Below are 25,869 nucleotides of genomic sequence, written 5' to 3'. Positions count from 1 at the left end.
TAGGACAGAGAGAAATGGAGAGAGGAGGGGAAGACAGAGAGGGGGAGAGAAAGAGAGACACCTGCAGATCTGCTTCACGGCTTGTGAAGTGACTCCCCTGCAGGTGGGAAGCCGGGGGCTCAAACTGGGATCTTTATGCTGTGTTGTTAAAATTCTTAAGCTCTAGCCGGGCGGGTTAGCTTCGCAGTGGTGAACAGAGACTCGCGGACACACGGCTGGGCAGGGAAGCTGTATTTCTTTATTCAGGAACAACGATTCATAAACTAAGACAAACTAATCACCAAACAGAACTCTGCTGTCTCTTTGCGGCGGCACAAGCACTCTTTCTTTTACTCTGGAACTCAGGAACCCAGGAACTCTGTCTCTCTGGCACTCTCTCTTACTCTGTAACCCTGAAACTCTCGAACTCTGGCACTCAGGAACTCTCGGACTCAGGAACCCTCTCCCCGGGTTCCTTGGGGCGGGGCCAAGCAGGCCCGCGAAATTAATTGGACTGATCCAATTCTCTTGGGGGGGGGGCTAGAACAAACCAATGTAAAGCATACGACAATTCCCCCTTTTCTTTTTAACTAAATGACTATAGTATCAAGGGTGTGGGGTGAACAGAAACATATATAACAAAAACCAGCATGTTGCCAAGGGAAGGCCTGAGGCGGCCATATCTGAAAAAAAACATTTCTTGCCTCTGGGGGGCTACTTGCCTCGACGGGCAATTGCATGGGGGCGGGGAACGGCCTAGGGTCCCAAAGGCAGCTGGCTGTAACTTACTTACTATGAAACAAAACTTGTTATTAGCATATCTACTGCACGATCCAAAGTTTTTAATAGAGAAGGAATTTGAGACTTTTACATATCAACAACTTCTTTTAACCTTTTGTTACACCCATTCAAGATGGAGACACACCCTAGGTGTGGGCCGGAGAGGAAACCTCAGGCATGAGAATAATTAGCATAGCCATTGTGCGATCTACCATTTCTAATAGAGAAGGTAGTGTTTTACATATCAACAAGTCTATTTAACCTTTTGTTTAGACTAACTTAGTTAAAATATATTGATTGTTAACTAATTTTTACCTTAGACTTTAAATGTAAGTTAATTTTATCTTTATGAGAATTATATTGAAAACCTTTTTTATTTAACTTTGACTAGTAAGAATTTAGCCTTAAAGCTACTGTTTACCAAACTTTAAACATACACATAAACATGGTCATTAATACACAAGGAGAGAAACCTTTGTTACGAAGACATGTCATTTTAAACACGAATTTAAGTCTGTACTGTCTTAGTTGTTGGGGGGGGGGTTTCACCTTCCGGAGGTGGCTTCCCGCACAGCTCCATTCCCGAGCAGCTCCACTTCTAGGAATTGCAGGTTGCGATCTCTGCACAAATCTCTGCGTACTCCAGCTTGTCTGCTTTCAGACCGGACCAGCGGCTGGAGATCTCGTGTGCCCAGTTTTGGCAGGGAGCCCGGGGGTCCGGGAGGCCCGGGATGGTTCCAGAATTCATAGAAAGAGGGCAGGCAGGCCATCTTTGTAGAAGGCGTGGGCCTAGGTGCCCAGGGGTGGCGGCCATGATAGGCCGCCGTGGCCCTGCCCCACGGCCCTGCCATGTCTGCTGCCCTGCTCGCAGTGTCCGAGCAGCGTGGAGGGATCACGCGTCCAGTGCCCTGCGCCACGCGGTGGAGAGCCAGCTCTCGTGGGCTGGCCTCGGGCTCTTGCGTGTTGGCATAGGGCTCCAGCATGTTGGCATTGCGCTCCTGGGGCTTTTGTGTGCTGGCGTCGGCCTCCTGCGGGCTGCGGGGCTGCGGGGCTGCGGGGCTGCGGGGCTGCGGGGCTGCGGGCGCGGTGCGTGGGGTTGTCTGGGTGCAGCCGGCTGGCTGGCTGGCTGTTTAACCAGGTGGAAACGGCAGCTCTGTGCCTTGCCTCCCGCCTGCTGGCTCTTCCCGCTGGCTGTTCTGAGTTCGCCCGAGCGAGTGGAAACCACAGAGTGGTCCAGAGATAAATGTTCCAGAAACAGCAAAACAGTCTCGTGAAGAAAGAGCAGAGGCCTTTGGAGATCTCTTCACAAGCAGAAGAGAAGGCCATAGTGCATAGGTAGCCAAATTGTCTTTACTTATCTGAGAGATGCGCAGGTCAGGTCCACGTGGGCGCCATTTGTTGTTAAAATTTCTGAAGGCTCTTGCTGGCCGGGCTAGCTTCACGGCGGGTAACAGAGACTCGGAGACAACGGCTGGGCAGGGCAGCTGTATTTCTTTATTCAGGAACAACGATTCACAAACTAAGACAAACTAATCACCAAACAGAACTCTGCTGTCTCTTTGCGGTGGCACAAGCACTCCCTCTTACTCTGTAACTCGGGAAGTCTCCAACTCTCGGACTCTGGAACTCTCATATTGGGGAACCCTCTCAAACTCTGGCACTCTCGAACTCAGGAACCCTCTCCCTCTCTCTCTTCCTCTCGAACTCAGGAACTCTCTCTTACTCTCGAACTCTGGCACTGTCGAACTCAAGGAACTCTCATACTCGAGAACCCAGGAACTCTCGGACTCTCGAACTCAGGAACCCTCGGACTCAGGAACTCAGGAACTCTCGAACTCAAGAACTCAGGAACTCTCCAACTCTGGCACTGTCGAACTCAGGAACTCTCATACTCGAGAACCCAGGAACTCTCGGACTCAGGAACCCTCTCTCGGGGTTCCTTGGGGCGGGGCCAAGCAGGCCCGTGAAATTAACAGGACTGATCCAATTCTCTTGGCGGGGGGAGGGCTAGGACAAACCAATGTAAAGCATACGACAATGCTGGTCCTTGAGCTTCGCGCCACATGCGCTTAACCTGCTGTGCTACCGCCGGACTCCCCATGTGCCTCTTTATTTCACTGGAGTGAATGTCAACAGCCCTAAGCTTTCAGCAGCCTGATCCTAGTCCTTACGCTCTCACCATACTGGCTCCATCTAACCCTATGTAGCAGGACGATCTTTTGGTATCGTAATCTTAACATTTAGCCACTCTTTCTCTGATTCCTTTGCATTCACAGATCAAATAATTTCCCCCTTTATCTTAGGTGCATCTTGGCAAAGGTGTAGATGCCTATGTTTCCACAAGACCCCACCTGGGCGGGGGGTGGGGGGTGGAGGCAAGAGGATCCTTATCTGGGCAAGAGGGCTGAGCAGTTTAGGGCAGGTTGGTATCCTCACACCCACGTGTGACCTGGGGGACTGAATCCTCAGCCCTGCACAGCCTCGGCCACCTTCTCCCAGAAAGGAGAAGGGGTGGGGGGGGGTATGTGAAACAAGGAACTTTACCTGGTTAAGTGCACACATTACAGTGATCAAGGACCTGGTTCAAGCCCCTGGTCCCCACCTGCAAGGGGAAAGCTTCACAAGTGATGTTCAGGGCTGCAGGCATCTTTCTGTCTCTTTCCCTCTCTGTCTTCCCCACTCCTTTCAATTTCTCTTTGTCTCTATCCAATAATAAACAAATAAAAAATTTTTATAAAAGAAAAACAACCCAGGAATATTGTATGCAGCACACACCACCCCCAGCATGTGATAAACTGCACGAGTGCAAGAGAGGTGGGGAGGACACTTAGCAGTGGACTTGTTGCTTCTTCTCTTTTAATATCTTTATTTATTTAGAGACAGAGAGAAATTGAGAGAGAAGAGGGAAACAGAGAGAGCTATACCCACAGCACTGCTTCACCAGCACGTGAAGCTTCTCCCTTGCAAGTGGGGAATAAAGTATTACTTTAAAAATGTGAGAAAGAACAAGTCTAGATAAGTAAGTGGCTGGTGACGCTTCTTTGTTGGAGGCACAGGGAGAAGGCACTGCATTGGCGGCTCTGTTGAGGATAGTGGTGCTGAGAACACTGAGGGTCCTGCTGGGAAGTGTTGTCACTCATATCCTTTGCACCCATCTCTCCCCACCCACCACAGCAGCCTGGACACATGCTGCTCATCCTTTCAGGAGCCCCCAACACACACACACACACACACACACACACACACACACACCCTGTCTCAGCTGCACCTCCAAACCTCTCAGGTCTCTCCATCAGACAGATGATTATAGATGTGTGATTTCCACTGACTTGTTCTTATCTTCTCTTAGCTGATACTAAAGCAGAGGATTGGAACCTGGCGACTTTGTCCTCTCATCTTCACAAGCCTAAGAGTTGATGAGTGAATGCATGACCTCCTGAGTCATAGAGAACAGGGAGCTTTTCTAAAGCTAAGGATGGGATTCCCGGGCCCAACTCTAGACGGCACCTGTTCATGCTGTCATCTACGAGGACTCCACTCCCCTCTCTTCTGCTCCCCCCACACACACACACCAGTAGGATGGATGAATTCTTGAGGGGGGTGGCTACATAACATAATCAGAGCCTTTTTTTTTTCATTTTATTGCATAGGACAGAGAGAAATTGAGAGGGAAGAGGGAGAGAAAGATAGACACTCGCAGACCTACTTCACCGCTTGTGAAGTGTCCCCCTGCAGGTGGGGAGCGGGGACTAGAACCCAGGTCCTTGCTCATGTCTTTCTGCATAGTAGTACTATGTGCGCTTAACCAGGTGTGGCACCACCCGGCCCCACCAAAGTCATTCTTGAGGGGCAAGTGCTCTGCCCATAGCAGGAGAGCATTTGTCCATGTGCCCACTCACTTCCTGAACAGTTCTTGAGCGCGTCCCTTGTTCTGAGCACTGATTTCTAGCAGAAAAGGTACATGGTGACTCAGGGAGATGTTAGCAACAGCTCCCCCCAACAGCATCCATGACCCCTCCACATGCCCTGAAGCCCTGGGGTGCAGGAGCCCCCACTGGGCTTTCATTGTGTAGCTCTTCCTCATGTTCATCTGGAAAGGTCACCTCAGCCCCGACCCCTGGGGGTAGCTATGACCTCTCGGGCAGGGACCCAGGGGTATGCTGCTCCTGCTTCTGGGCAGGGTCCCCTGGGCAGAAGGCAGGGACACCAGAAGTATCGGCCCCAATGTCTAGTTTTCACAAGAGTATGTATCAGCCACCCCCCAGCCTCACTCATTTATTCACTCATTCATTCATTCATTCATTCATTCAAAACATACTGTTTTGCATGAGTTATCAATGATTTAAATGATCAACCTCCAGGGGCCAGGCGGTGGCACACATTGAGCGCACATGTTGAAGTGCTCAAGGACCCAGGTTCAAGCCCCCGGTCCTCACCTGTAGGGGGAATGCTTCATGAGTGGTGAAGCAGGGCTGCAGGTGTCTCTCTGTCTCTCTATCTCCCCCTTCCCTCTCGATTTCTGGCTATCTCTATCCAATAAATAAAGATAATAATAAGTAAATAAATAAATATATCATCAACCTCCAGAGAGAAACACACAAATCTCTTTTCAAAGATAGCTGATCAAGGCAATGGATAGTGGTTCTAAGACTTTCCAGCAAAAAAAAAAAAAAAAAAAAAGCCAACACACACACTTACTTTTTTGGCAATAGCCCTGTTTCCTTGTAGAAAATGACAACTAATCTGTCACCAGAAAGCCCTTGTCAACCTTCCAGGGAGGTAACTCAGTAAGTACAGCTCAGAACTTGCCTGAACCGTAACTCTCCCCCAACCTCTGTCTCATGCAATAAATATATACATTGTTAAAAAATAAATGAAAGTCAGGATAATCTCTATGAGACCAATCAGTAACAAGGTATGGGGCTGGGGAGACAGTATAATGGTTATGCAAAGAAGCTGTCATGCCTGGTCCTCCATAGTTCCAGGTTCAATCCCCAGCACCACCATAAGCCAGAGCTGAGAATGCTCTGATAAAAATAATATTAAGAAGAAGAAGAAGAAGAAGAGGGAGGGAGTTGGGCGGTAGCACAACGGGTTAAGCACACGTGGCAAAAAGCACAAAGACTGTCCTAAAGACCCCGGTTCAAGCCCCCAGCTCCCCACATGCAGGGGAGTCACTTCACAGGTGGTGATGGAGGTCTGCAGGTGTCTAGCTTTCTCTCCCGCTCTCTGTCTTCCCCTCCTCTCTCCATTTCTCTCTGTCCTATCCAACAATGATAACATCAATAATAACAATAATAAAACAACAAAGGCAACAAAAGGTAATAAATAAATAAGTAAATATTAAAAAATAAGAATGAAAAAATAATGAACTAGGACCAGGCACTCTGATGGATCATTTTCCAGAAACCCTGGTAGGGAAGGCAGTGGCCACAGAAATCTAGATGGTGCTGTGGAGCAGAGGTTGTTTCAAGGCCTAATCATGAGCCTCTGCACCTAACTGCCTAGGAAGAGGGGATGCCTGGAAGGGTCTGGGTGGTGGTGTGCCTGGTTGAACAAATGCACATATTATAATTCAAAAGGACCCAGGTTCAAGCCCCCAGTCCCCACCACTCTCTCTCTCTACTATTGCTACCACTCTCATCCTGTCCTTGGGCTTTATTTTTTGTTTTTTTTTTAATTATTTTTCCTTCAGGGTTATTTCTGGGACTCAATGCTGGCACCGTGAATCCACTGCTCCCAGCAGCCATTTTTTCCATTTTATTGGCTAGGACAAAGAGAAACTGAGATAGAAGGGAAAGATAGAGAGAGAGAGAGAGGGAGAGAGAGAGAGAGAGAGAGAGACACCTACAGACCTGCTTTGCAACTTGTGATGCACCCCCTTGCAGATGGGAAGGTGGGAAGGTGGGAAGCCGGGTCTCAAACCCGGATCCTTGCACGGGTCCTGGTGCTTAGTACTATATGCACTTAACCAGCTGCCCCCATCCTTGGACTTCATATTCCTAACCCCTATTTCCATCAACATCTGGCTTTATTTGCAAACATCTGCCTAAATACCCAGGCAGAGCACCCCAAGTCCTGACCCGAGGCTTGAATCTGTATGGAAGGGAACCTTCCCTCCCTGTCCCCAGATGTGGGTTGCAGGCCCAGCAGCCCCAGTCAGTGCTTCCTGGCAGCCTGGGTTCCCTCCCTCACAGGACTCTGTGTGCAGACTGATTTCTCCTTTCCACTGAGCCTCCTGGTGACCCCACCTCCTTGGCTTGGGCCCAGAGGTGCCACAGAGAGGCGTCTGTGAGACCCCCACTGCCCAGGCTGCAGCTGTGCCTGGGCATACAGCTCCCCCTGCCCTGCTTCATCCCCAACCACTGGAGCAGGGCCGCCATTGCATGCAGGGAGGGCAGAGAGAGCGCCCTGGTGGCATCTGAGAGCAGCCAGGCCCAGCGGTTGCTCACTCACTTTCTTCTCTCTGACGTAGGTAATTGGCACTGTCAGTCCCCGGGCATTCCGACACGCAGCTCCACAGGAAGAGTTCCACTCATCTTGCAATAACAGCTCGCTCTACTCCCGCAGGGTTTAATTTCTGGGCCAGGAGTCAGGGCTTCCCAGGCTGCAAGAGTCACGTGGGTGCCAGGGAAGGCTGGCATGCCATGGTCTGGGTGGGGAGCCAGCCACAGCCTATGTGTAAAGTAGCAGGAAACAAGCTGGTCATGTTCAGTCTCAGTGTGGGGCAAGGGGTCCCAGGTGGCCCAGTGGACAGACAGACATCTATTGGGTCTGAGGAGGGTCACAAGATGTGCCCCACATGAGACCCACCAGAAAGGGTTTGAGGGACAGACAGAAGGGACCCTGGGTCCTGGTCTGGGCCAGGAGGGGAGATCTCTGTTACAGACAGGAATGGGAGGTGAGATCTACATTGTACACTAGCACTGAAGGTCAGCTCTTTACTAAGAACTGGGCTAGAGTACAAAATCACCAATTAAACAAGCAGAGAGGTAACACAGTGGCTACAACATCGGACTTAAAATCATGAGGTCTAGGGGTCGGGCAGTAGCACAGCAGATTAGCGCACATGTCTCAAAGCACAAGGACCAGCAACTTAAGGATCCCAGTTCGAGCCCCCAGCTCCCCACCTGCCGGGGAGTCACTTCGCAGGTGGTGAAGCAGGTCTGCAGGTGTCTATCTTTCTCTCCCCCTCTTGTCTTCCCCTCCTCTGTCCATTTCTGTCCTATCCAACAGCCACAATAGCAATGACAGCAATAATAATAATAACCACAACAATAATAAAAACAAGGGCAACAAAAAGGAAAAAAATAGCCTCCAGGAGGAGTGGATTCAAGGTGCAGGCACAGAGCGCCAGCGAAAGAAATAAAATAAAATAAAATAAAATAAAATAAAATAAAATAAAATAAAATAAAATAAAATAAAATAGAAAAGCAGTGATGTGTTCAAAGGCAGCAGGGCCTTTGAACACATCATGGGATGGGCCAGTATGAAGATGCCAGCGTGGGGGTGTGACAGCAATGGCATAAGGCCTGCTGAACTAAGGGCTGCGAGGCAGCTCACCTGGCAGAGCACACACGGCACTGTGCGTGAGGGCCTGGGTTCAAGTCCCTGCTGCCCCACGACAGGATCTTGTGTGACACCAAGGGGAAGCTCCTAGAATGGTGGTGTGGTGTCACAGCTCTTTCCTTCTCGGTCTTTCTGACTCTAGATGAAATTTTTTTAATGATATTTTACTTGTTTACAGGCTATAGACAGAGAAATTGAAAGGGGAGAGGGAGATAGAGAAGAAGAGAGACAGGGGGAGTCAGGTGGTAGCTCAGCGGGTTAAGCGCACGTGGCGCAAAGCACGAGGACCAGCTTAAGGATCCTGGATCGAGCCCCCGGCTCCCCACCTGCAGGGGAGTCGCTTCACAGGCGGTGAAGCAGGTCTGCAGGTGTCTGTCTTTCTCTCCCCTTCTCAGTCTTCCCCTCCTCTCTCCATTGCTCTCTGTCCTATCTAACCATGACAACATCAATAGCAACAATAATAACTAAAACAACAATAAAAAACAAGGGCAACAAAAGGAAAAATAAATAAATAAATTTAAATTTAAAAAGAAAAAAAGAAGAAGAGAGACAGAAAGACACCTGAAGCCCTGCTTCACTGCTTATGAAGCTCCCCTGCAGGAGGGAGGAGTAGGGGCTCAAACCCAGGTCCTCGAGCCTAGTAACGTGCCATGATTGAGTATGCTACCTCCCGGGTCCCCCTGGACCCCATGATTTTTTTTGCCTCTAGGGTTATTGCTGGGGCTCGGTGCCTGCACCACAAATCCACTGCTGTTTTTTTCCCTTTTGTTGCCCTTGTTGTTTATCATTGTTATTGTTGTTATTGCTGTCGTTGTTGTTGGATAGGACAGAGAGAAATGGAGAGAGGAGGGGAAGACAGAGGGGGAAGAGAAAGATAGACACCTGCAGACCTGCTTCACCACTTGTAAAGTGACTTCCCCTGCAGGTGGGGAGCAGGGGTTCTCAAACCGGGATCCTTAAGTCACCAGTCCTGGCGCTTCGCACCATATGAGCTTAACCCGCTGTGCTACCACCCAACCCCCTTATTTTATTTTTTAAGCCACCAGGGTTATCACTGGGGCTTGGTGCCAGCATCATGAATCTACCTCTCCCGGTGGTCACGTGTGCTGTTTGTCTTTTTTTTTTCCTTTCTATTTTATTTGATAGTACAGAGAGGATCTGAGAGGTGTGGGGAGATACAGAGGGAGAGAGACAGAGAGACACCTGCTTCACCACTTGTGAAGCTGCCTCCTCCTTATCCCCCCACCACCCACCCCTGCAGGTGGGGAGCAGGGGCTCAAACCCCAGCCTTTGCCTTAGGCAAGTTTGGTGTTGTTTTTCCAAGTCTCAGAGTCCATCCTAGTTTTGTCAAAGAAGATGGGGTGTGCAGCCAGGAGCTGGCGCAGTGGATCGAGCCTTGGGCTCTCAAGCTTGAGGTGCTAGATTCAATCCCTGGCATCACACATGCTAGAGTGATGTTCTGGTTCCTTTTCCCTCCTTCTCCTCCTCCCCCTCCTATCTTTCATGACTAAATATTTGAAAAAAAAAAAAGGAGGGTGTGTGATGGTGTACTCGGGTGAGCACAGGTACCAAGCCCCCACTTCACCTGTGGGGCAAGCTTCAAGAGCAGGGAGGCAGGGAGGCAGGGCAGCAGGTGTCTCTCTGTTTCTTTCCCTCCTCCCCTCTCAATTTCTCTCTGTCCCATCAGATAAAAGAAAGGGAAAAATAATACACATTTTTAATTAAAGTTGACAGGGACCCGAACATCGCCCATATTGCATGCATGTGGTTCTGTGGATCCCTGAACACAGCCTCTCGCTTGTGGGTTGGAAGGTGCTTCTCTCTGACCAGCAAAGTCTACAGGCTCCTGGTCCTGTCACACCTCCCACCCCGAAGATTTCTAGCTCAGTCCACAATACTTAAGAGGCTTAACTCAGGGTTTTTACCACGAGTGATGCCCTGGCACCATGTGAGAGCACCATGTTTGAGACTAGAGATGCTCCAAGGAACAGTACTCCTCTCCTTTCTCTTTCCCTCCTGTTGTTTCTCTTTCTCTCTCTCTCTCTCTCTCTCTCTCTCCCTCTCTCTCCCTCTCTCTCCCTCTCTCTCCCTCTCTCTCTCTCAGCTTAGGGAGAAGACTATTCAGTCATGTTGCTTACTTGAGAAATCTGAACTCATTCCTGGCACCACATGAAAAAAAGAGTTCAATCTAGAACACTGTCTTTGTTTCAAGATTTATTTATGAGAGAGAGAGAGAGGGAGAGAAAGAGAGAGAGAGAAAGAGAGAGAGAAAGAGAAAGAGAGAGAGAGAAGCAGAGCACTCTGTCACATGCAGTCCCATGAATTGAACTTGGGACCTCACACTTGAGGGTCCAATGCCTTAATCACTACACCACCTCCTATGCACACCTCAGCACATTTTTGAGAAAGCCCATGGTGCAGGAGATTCTCCGTGGGTGAAAAGGGCGAAAAGCTGGGGCACAAGGCTGAGGAGGGGACGGCAGGAGCCGCAGGTGTTCTCAGGGCGGAATTTTCCGTCCAGCCTGACCTCCTCTGACACAGCCTGCAGCTTCCCTTCTCCACCTCCTACGGAAGACACTCAGCCGCTGACAGGTGCCAAGAACTCTTTTTTTTTTTTTTTTTTAAGAAACAGTGCCTATTTCAGTAGAAAGGATGTGTTTCTGACGAGCTTAAGACTGTTTTTGGAGAATCTACCAGAAGCCCCTGGTGGTTAGGAAACAAAGCCTCCGGCTTTAAGACCATCTTTGACCCTGAGCTTGTAGGAAAAACAGATCCCGCTGACTCTGGCAAGCTAAAGCTCCTCTGGAGAGCTGAGCAAGGTTTTGAAAGCCGCAGTGACTGAGTGAGTGTGTGGGAAAATGAGGCCTGGGTATAAAAGTGGGAAAGAAGCATCTGCGGGTCGCTGGGACAGACAGAGACAGTGACCAGGTGACCAGGTAGAGAAGCAGAAGTGAGAGCTCGCTTCCTGGCAGGGGAATAGACCCCTCCCCCAAACCCCATGCCTGGGGAGCAGGTGCAGCAAGGACTGTGCTGTGTTTTTTGTTTGTATTTGTTTATCACAGCACTGCTCAGCTCTGGCTTCTGGGAGTGCTGAGGATTGAACCTGGTGACTTAGAGCCTCAGGCATGGAAATCTGTCTTTGCTGTCACCCCCCCCCCCCCACCTGAGGCCTGTGTTTTTGAGAGGATATTTGAGACGTCCCCATACCTAGAATTGGACAAGAGGCACTGGAAAGGCTCTCCAGCCTCCTCCAAGTGTTCTCCGGCTTCCAGGATGCACAGGGTCCCCGCCCACCTGCACAGCCAGGGGTGACAGCATTCTAACTCAACCCCCTCTACTGGCACAGTCCAGTAGGACAGAGGATTCATGCTGTGAAGAATTGATGGAGCTTTAAGAGAAGCCTTGGGGGAGTGATCTCAGGAGTGCTCAGAGTCAAGGGATACAGACAAGGGACTGGCCCAGGAGGTGGACTTCCTGGAGGAGGTGACATTTGAGTTAGTGGGATATAGCCATGCTGGAAAGTAGTTGTTTCTTTTGATAAGGTCCTAACTGCTCTTGAAATAGGCATTCTGATTACCCCGAGCACTTGTGGATTTATGGAAGACGGGTGGGGGATTTCTGGGAAGGGACTATTTTTATCATCAAGCAGATTTAAAATATCAGGGAAATGCTTTATTTTTAGAGATGCCCCAAGTCATCTACTGTAAGATTTTTGAATTCGTGACTCTTTTGCAAACCAAAGGGCTTCTTGAAAGGTAATTTTATGTAACAGGTTGAGGTAGTTCTTTCCCCACTAAATAAATCCAGAGAATAATAAGCTCCCTACCCCACTCTCCCCCATTTCCAAGTTTGCCAAGATCCCCGGGGTTATGTGGTTACTTGAAACTCCTGCTCTAAATTTATGCACAGTAAGAGCTGATGTTGTTTCTTACAGTAATTTCTCCCTTGTTACATAAGTGACACATTTGCTGGAGAAAGAGAAAATCTACATGTATGAGTGAAAGAGGCAAACTCCTTCAGTGTCCAAGCAATCAGCTACAGGTACTCTGGAGTGTTCTTGGTGGTTACTCTTTCAGGTCTGAGAGAGAGAGAGAGAGAGAGAGAGAGAGAGAGCCAAGTGGTGGCTCACTGAGCAGTGCACAGTCCCCACACTCCTAGTTGCCATCTGTGGAGGGGAAGTTTCGTGAGTGATGGAGGAGTGCTACAAGAGTCTTTAATCTCTCTCTCTCTATCTCTATCTCTCTCTCCCATTCTCCATTTATTTCTTTGTCTCTCACTCTGTCAAAAAGAAAGAAAAAGGAAGAAAACAAGGCACAAAGCACAAGGACCGGCAAGGATCCCAGCTCCCCACCTGCAGGGGAGTCACTTCACAGGCGGTGAAGCAGGTCTGCAGGTGTCTATCTTTCTCTCCCCTCTCTCTCTGTCTTCCCCTCCTCTCTCCATTTCTCTCTGTCCTATCCAACAACAAAGCAACGTCAACAATGGCAATAATAACCGCAAAGAGGCTGCAACAACTAGGGCAACAATAAGGGGGAAAAATGGCCTCCAGGAGCGGTGGATTCATGGTGCAGGCACCGAGCCCAGCAATAACCCTGGAGGAAAAAAATAAAGAAAGAAAGAAAGAAAGAAGAATGGCCTCTAGGAAAATGGGAACAATGCTAGCCTCAAGCCCCGCCAATAACCCTGCTGGCAGAAAAAAAAAAAAAGGACATAAATACAGGCTGTCTGCCCCTGAGGACAACCTGCTCTAACCCTTACGAGCACCCTTCTTCCACCTTCCGCTTTACTAGCCTGCACTTTTGCTTCGGCAAAGAAATCCTTGTTGTTTACGACCAATAATAATAACAATAAGCACATGTGCTTAACATGCTTTTTTCTTTTTTTAACTTTTTATTTGTTTTATTTATAGGGCAGAAAAAAATCAAGAGAGAAGGGGGATAGAAAGGAAGAGAGACAAAAAGACACCTGCAGCACTGCTTCACAGCTCATGAGGCTTTTCCACCTACAAGTGGGGACCAGGGGATTGAACCCAGGTCCTTCTGTATGGTAGCATATACACTTAACCAAGTGTGTCACCATCCAACTCCCTTAAAATTCTATGTACATCCATCTACTTATAAACAACAGAAACTAACAGCCCAGGAGGTGGCATAGTGGATAAAGTATTAGACTCTAGCTTGAGATCTCAAGTTCAATCTCTGACATTGTGCCAGAGTGGTGCTCTGGTTCTCTCTCTCTCTCTCTCTCTCTCTCTCTCTCTCTCATTAGTAAATAAATACAATCTTTCTGAAAAACAACGAAGACCATTGTACCATCCAGTTTACTGTAATGTCTTTCCCACTGTCTCTGTGCATCCACCTGAATGATAAAACAGGGTCCTGGGAACAGTGAAATTGCACCAGATCCCTGCTCTGCAAAACACAAGCATTTAAATATAATAGATGCATTTCACTTTGTATTTATCAACAAGAAAGAGAGAGCGCAAGCCAGAGCATTGCCCTGATTAATGAGGTGTCAGGCGTAGAATTCAGGACCACCGCCTCATGCTGCTAAGTCCTGCACTCCACCTTCTAACAGTGGAGAGCCAGCAAGACAGCTCATCTGGACAGTGCACTGCTTTGCTGTGTGTGCAACCCAGGTTCAAGCCCACACACCTCCACACACACACACAAACTGAAGGAAGCTTCAGTGTTGTGGTCTCTTTCATTCTCTCTGCCTTCGTCTCTAAGTAAGTACATTAATAAATAAATAGCAGGAGTCGAGCAGTAGTGCAGCGGGTTAAGTGCACGTGGTACAAAGCACAAGGACCGGCATGAAGATCCCGGTTCAAGCCCCCGGCTCCCCACCTGCAGGGGAGTTACTTCACAAGCAGTGAAGCAGGTCTTCAGGTATCTGTCTTTCTCTCCCCCTCTCTGTCCTCCCCTCCTCTCTCCATTTCTCTGTCCTATCCAACAATGACGACATCAGTAACAACAACAATAACTACAACAACAATGAAAAACAAGGGCAACAAAAAGGAAAATAACAAATAAATAGCACTGTGGTAGACCACTGTGACTCATTCTTCTTGCCCAGATTCTTAGCAGCTTGCTGGCTGTGTCTCTCACAATAGACTCAGAGTGGAAAGGTGACCATTGGGGTCATGTCACCCCCACCTCAGCACCGGACTGATGACAGTCCCCACGCCTGAGTGTCCGTTCTGGTGACTGCGTCTCTGACTTAGTTTGGAAACAGCGCTCTTCCCTTTTGTGCTGACATCTGTGTGGTCTGTGCTAAATTAGATTAGAATCCTCATTCCCGACTGATAGTCTTTAAAACATCCACAGGAGCCAGGAGGGTGGAGTGTCTCCTTCCTTCCTGTGCGTGGGGCTTTGGGTTCCATCCCTGCCACTTGTGGGAGCAGCATGGACAGCACCAGGGGTAGCTCTCTGGGCAGTGAAGAGCTGCTTTGGTATCTCTCCTCTCTTCTTGAATGTCTCCCTCTCTCCCTCCTTTCATCTTTCTTTTTATATACTTTATTTATTTACTTATTTATACCAGAGCATTTCTCAGCTCTGGCTTATGGTGGTCCGGGGGATTGAACCTGGGACTTTGGAACCTCAAGCATGACAGTCTTTTTGCATAGCCATTATGGTATCTCCCCTACCCCTTCCTCTTTCTCAGTAGACAATAACCATCATCGTATATGGGGCAGGGAAGTCTGCTGGGTGGCATCAAGCAGACGAGGGTGAGGCCCTCGTTCTTTCTGCAGCCTCCCATCAAGAGGGAGATAATAGTCCCAAACTTTGGGTTCTGGGGAAACCCAAAAGTAAGACTGGCAGCCAAGGACCTGGAATTGGATCCTTCAGTGTTCCAGTGGAACCTCTTCCTAAGAGCTCTCTGCCAGAAGCACATCACCAGTCTCTCCCAACAATTCTTAATCCTATTACCCTGGAGACTCAACCAAGAGCAAACTTTCCACTGGACATTTAGGGTGAGGTGGCTGGTTTCGACAGGAAATGATGATGTCCCATGCCACCTCTCGGAGGAGGAACTGCTGCTCTGGGCTCCAGCTCTTGGCACTTCTCATGGAATAACAGTACTCTCTCTCCAGTTACAAATTTTGTGAGCTGTCCACTCTCCAAGTCTGCTCTGCTGATGAGTGGACACACACACACACACACACACACATTTTTTTTTTAATGCCTTTAACAGATTTGCTACCTCTGGTTCCTGGTCACAGCAAATACAATTTCCAATCATGCATGGGTTTTGGTGCTAAATAGACTCTTCCTAAATAACAATCATAACAGTAATAGTAATAATTTTCTGTGTGTATAGTTTATGTGGTTCACAAAATGCTGTCATGAATAAGAGGACTCAATGAGCTCTAAGTGTACAATTCATGAGGTGATTTTATGTAAGTGAATCTCAGTAGAAGGAGGGGCACTGTTGTGTATAACCCAGAACCTCCTAATCTCATTTACTCCAAACTCCGTCATTTTTTCCTCAACCTCACTTGGTCTTGGTCTTTCCACCCTCTTTTTTCAAATGCTCCTGTTGGTCAAAACCATGACACCCTCCGCATAGTCCAAGGCTTCATACCGTGTGTGAGTGTGTGTCCTAGCACAGAGGTTAGGTGTATGCCACGGAGCCCCACGCCTGGCTCCTGTCGGTTTGCACGGTGTCAGATAAACATAAGCATCACAGACTTTTCCCCATGAGGCTTTGGGGAGAACCAATCATTTGACCAAAGGGGAAGGTCTCAGGCACCATCTGTTACCAACTCTTACAGGACACGTAAGACACCTTGGGAAGGTGAGCGTCTTCTTACCCAAGTGACATCACCCACCACCTCTCACAGCTGGATGTGAAGCAAAGCTTGACCACCTATTCTTTGCTTTTGTTTGTTTGTTTGTTTGTCTGTTTGTTTTAATGTGACACTAAGACTCAAACCCAGGACCTTGTATATATGCCACACCGTTCAGTTAACTCCCTCTCCTCCCCCTCTTCCCAGTATGGGGAGTTGTGTGTTCCTGGGCAGGCTTTTCATCATTTTTCTCTCAGATAGAAACAGACAGAGAGAGGGAGAGATACCACACTTCTGATCCACCATCCACGGAGCTTCCCCGGTGCTGTGGTGCTCCCGTCTGGTACCGGGGTTCAAACGAGGACCTGGATTAAGAGAAAGCAAATGCTCTGCGGTTGAGCCTACTTTTTTTTTTTTTTCACCAGGGTTGGGCCTCAGTGCCAGCACTGTGAGTCCACCGCTCCCGGCAGCCATTTTCCCTTTTTTTCTTTTTTCTTTCTATACAGGATACTAGCCCTCTCAAAGATTAATTCCTCACACAGGGCTAAAGCAATTTAGGTTTATTATTTGTATTTAAGTAAGTGAAAGTGAGAACCAAAGCATCACTCTGGCAATAGGCAATGCCATAGATTGAACTCAGCACCTCAGGCTTGAGAGCCCAAGGCTTTATCTACTGTGCCACCTCCTGGGCCCCCAAGTTTGGTTTAAACATATTATTCCTGAAACAGATGACAAGCCCACATTTATAAGATCCCACATGATCAAGTCTGGACAGAGCTCCATCTCGCCAGGAGAATACTTCCAACAACCAACAGACAATCTGGCTTCTGGAAATCTCCCTGGGAAGAAAGCTTTTCATTTCATCCACCAAGTATGAGTCTGGGCTTCTTAGGGTTGTGGTGAGAGAAGTTCCTTCTTATCCTCTCCCTAACTTTCTCCAGAAATTTTGGGGTCCCCTTGGCCCTAAGGTTTCTGTGGCTTGGCTGCTAGCGATTTTTCAGTGCAGTTGGAAAACTCTCTTGTGGAGTCACAAACAGTAATGTAGTGTTTCTGAATTCAAAATGTTAAAGAAATGTGGCCTAGGGGGCGGGGCAGCAGATCCAAGGAACTCTGAAGAATGAGGTCCTGAGTTCAATCCCTGGCATCACATGTACCAGAGTGATGATCTGGTTCTCTCTCTGTCTCTATCTCATAAACTAATCTTTTTTTATTTTACTATTAGAGAAATGGAGAAATATTAAAGAAATTGGTCTGGGATCCTCCTTCCCCTTTCCCTTTCTCTGGGGTCTCAAATGCAAACAGTGTCATCACTCCAGGCTGAATTTCTCAGAAGGACAGAGGGACACACACACACACACACACACACACACACACACACACACACGAGGGGGGAGGACACAACAGCAGTTTCCCCTCATGCCATAGTACTTCCCTGTGGCATGTCAGGGCTCAAACCTTGATCAAATGGCGTGGCAAAACAGGTACCCTCCTCAGTGAGCTATGTCACCTGCTCTCCCCACCCCACTGTTCCTGGGCATCTGTGGCAGGAACCTCTTTCTTCTAGAAAGAGGTCACACCCCAAACCTCTTACTTCTGTGAAGAAGCAGGGGCACAGGGACCTGAGAAGAACCTTCATCAGTCAGCAAGGATCAGAAAAGACAGTTGATCTGTGACCCTCAACCTCCCAGCTTCTAGAAGAAAAGGCTCACAGGGTAGATAAAAACAATGTCTTTGTTTGACAGCCTCAATGCAAAGACTGCAGTGAGTCAGGTGAAAGACTGTCACTGTCATCTGTAAGAACTCCTCAGCTTCTAGCTGTCATCTCCCGTCAGCACTCAGTCTCCACACAAGCACCCAGTCTCAAGAGCAGTTCTCTTAGGACAACGTGAGAACTATTCCTGACTTGAGTCCCTTCTGGGCTCAAGTCCTCTGATTCTGGACTCACCGAAATCCTAAGCATGTCTGCTTTATAACCAACAAAGTGGCCAAGTTAATTAAGAGCTAACAAGCTTGTTTTTAGACATTCTCAGCATCTATTTGAACATTATCTTCTCACTACAAAAAAATAAATAAATAAAATCGAAGGGTTTTTTTCTACTTAAAAAAAAAAATACAAATAGTGGTGGACCCAGGAAGAGCAGGTCCTGAGCTTGCTCTGCAGTACTGAGCAAACAGAACAACACTCTGGGTTATTCTATCTCTCTCTCTCTCTATCTGTCTCCCTATCCTTTTTCTACCCCTCCCACCCCCTTCCCTTCTCCCTTTAAATAAATCATTGTGTCTGCCCCTCCCACCCCCTTCCCTTCTCCCTTTAAATAAATCAATGTGTCTGTCCCTCCCACCCCCTTCCCTTCTCCCTTTAAATAAATCAATGTGTCTTTTTTTTTCCTACTGCCACTATAGTTATCACTGAGGTTTGGTGCCAGCACTACAAATCCACCACCTTAGGCAGCCATTTTTTTCCTTTTTTTTCCCCCCTTTCTATTTTATTTGATAGGACAGAGAGAAATTGAGAGGGGAGAGGAAAATAGACAAGAGAGACACCTGCAGACCTGCTTCACCCCCCACACACACTCCACTGCAGGTGGAGAGTAGGGACTCGAACCCAGGTCCTTGCACATGGTATCATGTGTGCTCCACTGGGTGCATCACCACCTGGCTCCCTGACGAGGCTTTAAAAATATATCTATTAGGGGAGTCGGGCGGTAGCACAGCAGGTTAAGCACATGTGGCACAAAGCACAAGGACAGGTGTTAGAATCCCAGTTCGAGCCCCCGGCTCCCCACCTGCAGGGGAGTCGCTTCACAGGTGGTGAAGCAGGTCTGCAGGTGTCTGTCTTTTTTTTTCCCCCCTCTGTCTTCCCCTCCTCTCTCCATTTCTCTCTGTCCTATCCAACAGCGACGACAACAATAATAACTACAACAACAACAACAAAATACAGCAAGGGCAACAAAAGGGAAAATAAATAAAATTTTAAATATATATATTATGAATACAAATGTGTTTCCACATTTGCTAGTCTGGTGGCAAACCGGATGACCATAAAAATATTTAGAATAAGTGAAGAGAATCACACAGTCCCCTTGTCCCACATGACACAACCCAGACACACAGGCAACCTGCCCTTAGTGAGCTGTGGGCCCCACAGCTGTCCTTCCAGCCCTTCGTGCCTGTTTCCCTTTTGAGAAAGTGGAAGTGCCAAACCTGATAGTTTCTACCTGCTTCTAGCAATTTTCCTGCAGAAGAGCATAACATTCTTTTTTAAAAAAGTATCAATTGTCTTAATGAGAGACAGATGGAACCAGGTCATCAGTCTGGTACATGAAATGCTGGGGACTGAACTCAGGACGCCAAGCTTGAGTGTTTAATGCTTTACCTACTGTGCCACTAATGTATCATTCCTTAAACAGGAGATTCCTAAAGGCCAGTGGTTGGTACATAAATAAGAATCCACTTTGTCCAGTAGTAACTGTAACTCAGAGGAAGAAATGAACGCTCCTCTTTTTTAATTCTTTTAATCTTTATTTATTGGGTAGAGACAGCCAGAAATCAAGAGGGAAGGGGGTGATAGAAAGGGATAGACACCTGCAGCACTGCTTCATCACTTGCAAAGCTTACCCCCCTGCAGGTGGGGACCGGGGCCTTGAACCTGGGTTCTTGTGCATTGTAATAAGTGCACTCAGCCAGGTGCGCCACCACCCAGCCCCAGAAATGAACACTCTTTATGTAGCACATATCCAATAACTAAGAATTGAACCCAGGGCTTTATACCTGCAAAGCATGGAACCCTCTTTACCAGAGAGCTACAGTCCCAGCTCCTACTAAATGTCTGAACAAACCATCAAGTCCTTCACAAGCACAGAGCACACTCAATGTACTAACCAGCTCTGAGAATTTGAGGGATCACTTTGCAAATGGTTCTGAGCCCAAGGCCTCGTTCTGATAGCAAGTAGAGCGGGAGGAGCTCGCTCCAGGTTACATGCTTTCAGAACTCTGGGGCTTTCTAAGCTGATTTCATAATTAGGGGATATTTTTAGCTTGTTTTTTAATCGGAAGGCTTTATTAGACTCAACTTAATATATGTGACTTCACTCGAATACTTTCTAATTTTTTTTTTTTTTTAAAAAAAAGGTGCATTTTCTCCCACTTACTGAAACAGAGCATGGTAAGAACAGTTTCCTTAGTGTTTCCACCAGACAGGAGCTAGGTGACTCAGCCATGCCCCCAGGGCTCTTCCCTGGCTGTGATAGAGATGAGGGAGACTGGACTGGGGAGGTGGCTGCATCTTTGCATAAAGTGGCCCCTGGTCACAGGGAATGACAAGGCCAAACAGTCTGCTGGTCCTACAGGGGACAACACCCGGTGGAGACACCCCAGGGCACCTCCAACTGGAAGGGGGTTGCTTAACCAGGAGAGTAAAGGCCCATGGGAGGAACAGCACTTGTAAAGAGGGCAGGGTCGGGAACAGTATGTGGCAAAGCCTGACAGGAGGTGTGTGTGTTTGGGGTGGGGGTGTCCCATGAAGTTGGCCAGGAGTGAGGGGTTAGGTGAAGACTGTCAGGTGAGGGGACCAAGAAGGGCTTCTGAGTAACGGAGGCAGGCACCAAGGGGGCAGACCCTTTGGTGTCTGGGGAAGGGAGTCCTGGCTCCCAGGTCCTAAGCTTCTTTTCAAGCTGCTTTCTCCCAGTTTATATATTTATTTTGTAAAGACTGATTCATTCATTCGTTTTATGAGAGAGATGAGAGCACCTCCAGCACTTGGGTGACCAGGACCTGTGGGGGGAGGTGCTGGGAGGCCTCAGTCACGCAACTCCTGCTCTCTACCTGCTGAGCTCCTCTCCTTCTCTCAACCTGAACCTTCATAGCCAAGTTCTAGGCCAGAAAGGCTCTCAAACAGGGACCCGGGGCGTCTGGGTCCCGGAGTGAGGACCTCGTGCATTTAAACAACTGCCCTTGTGTGCGCAGCAGAATTGTCCACTTTGCTCCGCAAGCCCCGCCCCGCCCCCACCCCCCCTTGGGGTCGCGAATGCACACCCCAGGGTGCGCGCCCAGTCGGGTCGCTTTCTGCATGTAGAGCCCGGAGTCTGGCTGTCTGGGTCACCTGGGGGCGGTTGACCCCTCTGACCCAACCCAGGTCTCCTGAGCTGGGGTCATCAAGCTGGCTCAGAAAAGCCCTCCCGTCTGTACAGCCAGGGGCTCTCTGAGACCCCAGTCTGTGCACGATTCCCCCAGGCTGGGCGGGAATCGGGGGGGTCCCGGGTATCTGGGGGGTGGGCACAGACGAGCGCGGGGTCCCGGGCGCGCAGGGCCGAGGACCAGTTGGTCCAGCGGAGTCGAGGGTCCGGCCTGGCGGCGCGTCTGGGGGCGCAGTAGGACGCCCAGCTGTCGTCTCCGCCCCGCCCCGCGCGCGCGGGGGCCCCCGGAGGCCCGGGACGCGCTGGGGGGCCGGGTCGCGCCCCGCCCTTGCTCCCCGCCCGCCGCTGCCTCGCCCCCGCGCGCCCCTCCCTGCGCGCCCCGTTGCCGTGGCAACCCCGCCGGGGTGCGCGCCCGCCCGCGGGAGCGCTCCGCAGAGGTGGCTGCGGCGGCGGCGGCAGCTCGGCTCCGGCGGCGACCCCGCTCGGCCGCCCGCGCCCGGCCCCATGGAGCTGCTGGCCGCGGCCTTCAGCGCCGCCTGCGCCGTGGACCACGACAGCTCCCCCTCGGACAGCGACGCGCGCGACTCGGCGGGGGGACACCTGCCCAGCAGGTGAGCGCGCCCGCCCCCGCATGCCCCGCCCCGGGGTCCGCGCCCCCAGGGACCCGGGCAACCCCTGCGGGGCCGCGACGGCGCGGGGTGCAAGAATGCGGGGGTGCAGGGGTGCAGCAGGGCGAGGGTCCCCCCACCGAGGGCCGCCCACCGCCGCCGCCCGCTGCGCCCTCGCCCGCGCGCCCTGGGCGCACGCATCCCCCGGGATCCCCTTCCCGCGCCGGCGGCCTTTGGAGTTTGGGGGTCGGCTGGGGAGGGGTCCTCGCGGCGGAGCTGAGCCGCGGGGCGGGGGCGGCGGGCAGGCCTGGGCAGCCGCCGTCGGGCGGGGCGCACCAACTTTCCGCTGGGCCCGCGGGCTTGCAGACACGCGGGTGGGTCCGGGGTGCCGCCTGCGGGGGCCCCGGGCAGCTGGGGGCGCCCCACCCCACCCCACCCCACCCCGAGGGCGGCGGCTGGACGGCCCCCGGGCCAGGTGGCGCCCGCTAACCGGCGCTGCCCTCTCTGTCCCGCCAGCGAGTCTCCGTCCAGCGCCGGCGATGGGACCACGCCCGAGGACGGGCCCGCCACGCTCACCGAGGCCCTGCAGCGTATCCACCCCATCCCCGCCGACTCCTGGAGGAACCTCATCGAGCAAATAGGTGGGTGTCCTGGGAGCGGGGTGCTGTCCCCTTACCCCAGACGCCGCTGCCTGCCGTTGGAGAGAAGTGGTGTGACCCGGCCGAGGTCCACAGTTGCCTCTAGATGGTCCCTGAGACGAAGCAGCCACATTAAAAATATTAACGATAATAATAACAACAACAATAAAAGGTTTTAATGGATTTGGGCGTTTTGAACCTTGACCAGCCCAGGGGAGGAGTGTTCAGTCACCGCGCTGCCACGTTTTATGTCACTTGGAAAGATTTGGCTTGTTTCTCTTCTGTCTTATGGTTTTATGTCACTTGGAAAGATTTGGCTTGTTTCTCTTCTGTCTTATGGTTTTATGTCACTTGGAAAGATTGGCTTGGTTCTTTTATGCCTTATGGGAGGCAACACCGGCCGCTGCTCAGCTCGTCACAGAGTGGGGGGATTGAACCTGGGACCTCGCAGACAAATCCTGCGCCTGGCCCCTGAATGGCAGGTTTCCCCCTTCTTTTTCAGAGGTTTAGCTATTTGTTCTTGTTTTTCTGGGAGCTACAGGAGGACTGTCGGTTCCAACTGGGCTCTGCCATATCGGTACTTGGGATGGAACCTGGGACCTCAGGCCTGCGAGTCCTGTGCCCCAGCTGCTGAGCAGCCTGGGGGAGCTGGGGCCTCCATCTGGCAGAAGTGTCCCTTGTCATATCTGCCAGAAAAGGGGGGAGGAGGAGGACTGCAGGAAGGTGGACCCCAGGATCCCCAACTCTGGGGCATGGAGACAAACCCCTGTTTTGTGCAGATGAAGCTGGAGAGAGGGGCCAGCCTGGGCGGGAGGGGGAGCGGGAAAGGAGGAAAGGGTGGCGCAGAGCGCAGAGGCCGGGCGGGCTGCTCCCCCAGGTGTGGGGGCGTAGAAGGAAGCAGGTTGACTGTGTGTCCAGAAACTGGGCTGCTGTGTTGTGGAGTCAGACACTACCAGTGAAGGCGGGGAGGGGGATGGTGGAGTAGGTCCCCTGGAGAGGGACCCCTGCAGCTGAGCCCTCTCTCAAGTGGGATTAGCCCCCCCCCCCGGGGGGGGGGCTTGGAAATACTCTTCCTGGTAGAGACATTTCCGTCCCCTACATAGCGGGTCGTGGAGCCTGGTCCCGCAGCACCACCCTGTACAGCCTGAACCAAGCCGACCCCGTCAAGCTGAGGGGGGGCGCACGGTGGAATTCTGAGGGGAGGGGTGCGAGCCAGGTGCTGCTGTGCTTTTCCCTTTGTGTGCTGGGGGAGCCCCAGAGGGGCTTCACGGAGAACAAACACTCCTCTGCCTCCCCCAAAACAAAACCCTCTCCCATCTGGGGGCCTCACTGTTCTTCCTGGTGGGGAGGGCCACCTCCGCCTAGGCACAGCTGGAAGCTGGGATTTTCTCTGGCTCTTTGGCAGCCTCAGTGTCAAGACTTGGGGAAGAAGAAGAGAGAGAGAGAGAGAGTGTGTGTGTGTGTACTCAGGTTTCCCTTTGGGAGACTCATAAGGGCAAGGGAAGATCTGTCCCCCAGATGGCTGGAGTTCAGACGCCTGGTGATGTGGTGACTGACTTTTGGGGTCTCTCCCCATTGCATCTCCTCAATGGCTCTCTTTCTGGCTCCAGGCTGGTGGCTCCAAGCTGCTGGCTGGTGACAGCTCGGAGCTGTCTGGGCACAGCTTTCTCCAGCCTGGTCCTGGGCTCAGCAGACGTCTGCGTCAGCTCCCTGAGTGACCAGGTCTTGCCACCAAAAGGCGTCCTCAGAGGGCAGTGGGTAAGAAAGGGAGGTGTGGCGGCAGGTGGGCAGGAGGAGTGGGGAAAAGGGGACATTTTTTCAGTCCCCTGGAATCTCACCTAGGACAGGGCAGTATCCTGTCAGGACTACATGGCATGGTGGTGGTGTTTACAGCCGTGTGTGTGTGTGTGTGTGTGTGTGTGTGTGTGTGTGTGTACATGCGTAGCGCACAGACATGTGGGCACCACAACAGTACCATCATAGTCTCTGGCACCAAACAAGTGCTTGGCACATAGATGGTAACCACTGAATCTTTATTTAAAAGGCGTGGGGGCAGGCAGTGGTACAACTGATTGAGCACACACATGTTACCATGTGCAAGGACTCAGTTTCAAGCCCCTCAGTTCCCACCTTTAGGGGGAAGCTTCACAAGTGGTAAAGCAGTACTGCAAGTCTCAGTGTCTGTTGGTCTCTTCCCCCCCACCCCCCCTTTCTCAATTCTCTCTGTCTCATTAAATAAATAAATATATTCAAAAAAGAAAAAGAAAAAAAGAAGGCACCCACTAAATAATGAGCAAATTCCCTGTCCTTCCAAAGTTTCCAAGCAGAGGCTGTAAAGAGGAAGACCTGCTCTCTGAAGCAAGGGAGACTTTGAGTGACTGCAGATCCTTGGGCGAGAGGCACCTGGGCCCAAGCAGCACAGCCAACCTGGCAGGGACAGTTTCAGTTAACAGAGAAGGCTCAGAACCATCTGATTCTACCTGCATGTGACACCAGGTGCAGCCTGGGAGGTGGCATAGTGGACTCTCAGCACAAGATCCTGACTTTAGCCCTTGGCCCTGCATGTGTCCGAATGATGCTCAGGGTCTCTCTCTTCTCTATCATTTGTAGATGTATTTTTTAATAAACACAGAACAGGTGCAGGTTTTTACAGATGGTGTTAATATCCACATAAAGTCATGACAACTGAACATGCAAAATATGAAGTAGGAGACTGTGATCTGTTAGCAGTTTAACATGGAGCTTGGAAATTCAATCACAATGGGGCTGGACAGTGGTACACCCAGTTAAGCACACATATAACCAAGTGCAGGGACCCAGGTTCGAGCCTCTGCTCCCCATCTGCAGGCCATTGGCTTCACAAGTGGTGAAGCAGGTCTGCAGATGTTTGTATTTCCCTCTCTCTATCTCCCTCTCAATTTATCTTTGCCCTAATAAGAAAAAAAATCAGTTGGGGGCCAGGCGGTAGCACAGCGGCTTAAGTGTACATGGCACAAAGCTCATGAACTAGCGTAGGGATACCAGTTCGAGCCCCGGCTCCCCACCTGCAGGGGAGTCGCTTCACAAGCGGTGAAGCAGGTCTGCAAGGTGTCTGTCTTTCTCTTCCCCTTTGTCTTCCCCTCCTCTCTCCATTTCTCTCTGTCCTATCCAACAACAACAGCTATAACAACAACAATAACTACAACAATGATAAACAAAAGGGAATAAAATGGCCTCCAGGAGCAGTGGATTCGTAGTGCAGATACCGAGCCCCACAAATAACCCTGGAGGCAAAATAAATAAATAAATAAATAAATAAATATTAAAAAAATCAGTCATAGAATATATACTTTTTCAGGCTAAGATTCACAATTCAGGCTTTGATCATAATC

At 50.4% G+C, this 25,869-nt stretch overlaps 1 protein-coding gene across 5 annotated transcripts in view; it reads left to right on the top strand.

Moving 5' to 3' along the window:
* NGEF (neuronal guanine nucleotide exchange factor) overlaps positions 1-25,869 on the top strand; it is a 96,002-nt gene that overhangs the window by 41,874 nt on the left and 28,259 nt on the right. For 2 of the 5 annotated variants that reach the window (XM_060193792.1, XM_060193796.1), the window contains exons 1-2: positions 21,637-21,863; positions 22,377-22,501. The exons of 1 other annotated variant lie outside the window; for it this stretch is intronic. In XM_060193792.1, the coding sequence (XP_060049775.1) occupies positions 21,757-21,863; positions 22,377-22,501 (232 nt within the window). In that variant the 5' untranslated portion in view covers positions 21,637-21,756. Of the gene's footprint in view, positions 1-21,636; positions 21,864-22,376; positions 22,502-25,869 lie in introns of those variants that run through there. 2 more of the 5 variants (XM_060193794.1, XM_060193793.1) reach the window with 1 other exon arrangement.

This window comes from Erinaceus europaeus, chromosome 7 (assembly GCF_950295315.1).
Source record: "Erinaceus europaeus chromosome 7, mEriEur2.1, whole genome shotgun sequence".
Taxonomy (NCBI): domain Eukaryota; kingdom Metazoa; phylum Chordata; class Mammalia; order Eulipotyphla; family Erinaceidae; genus Erinaceus; species Erinaceus europaeus.
Note: the sequence above shows the minus strand (reverse complement) of the source record. Positions and strands in the feature narration are given on the sequence as shown.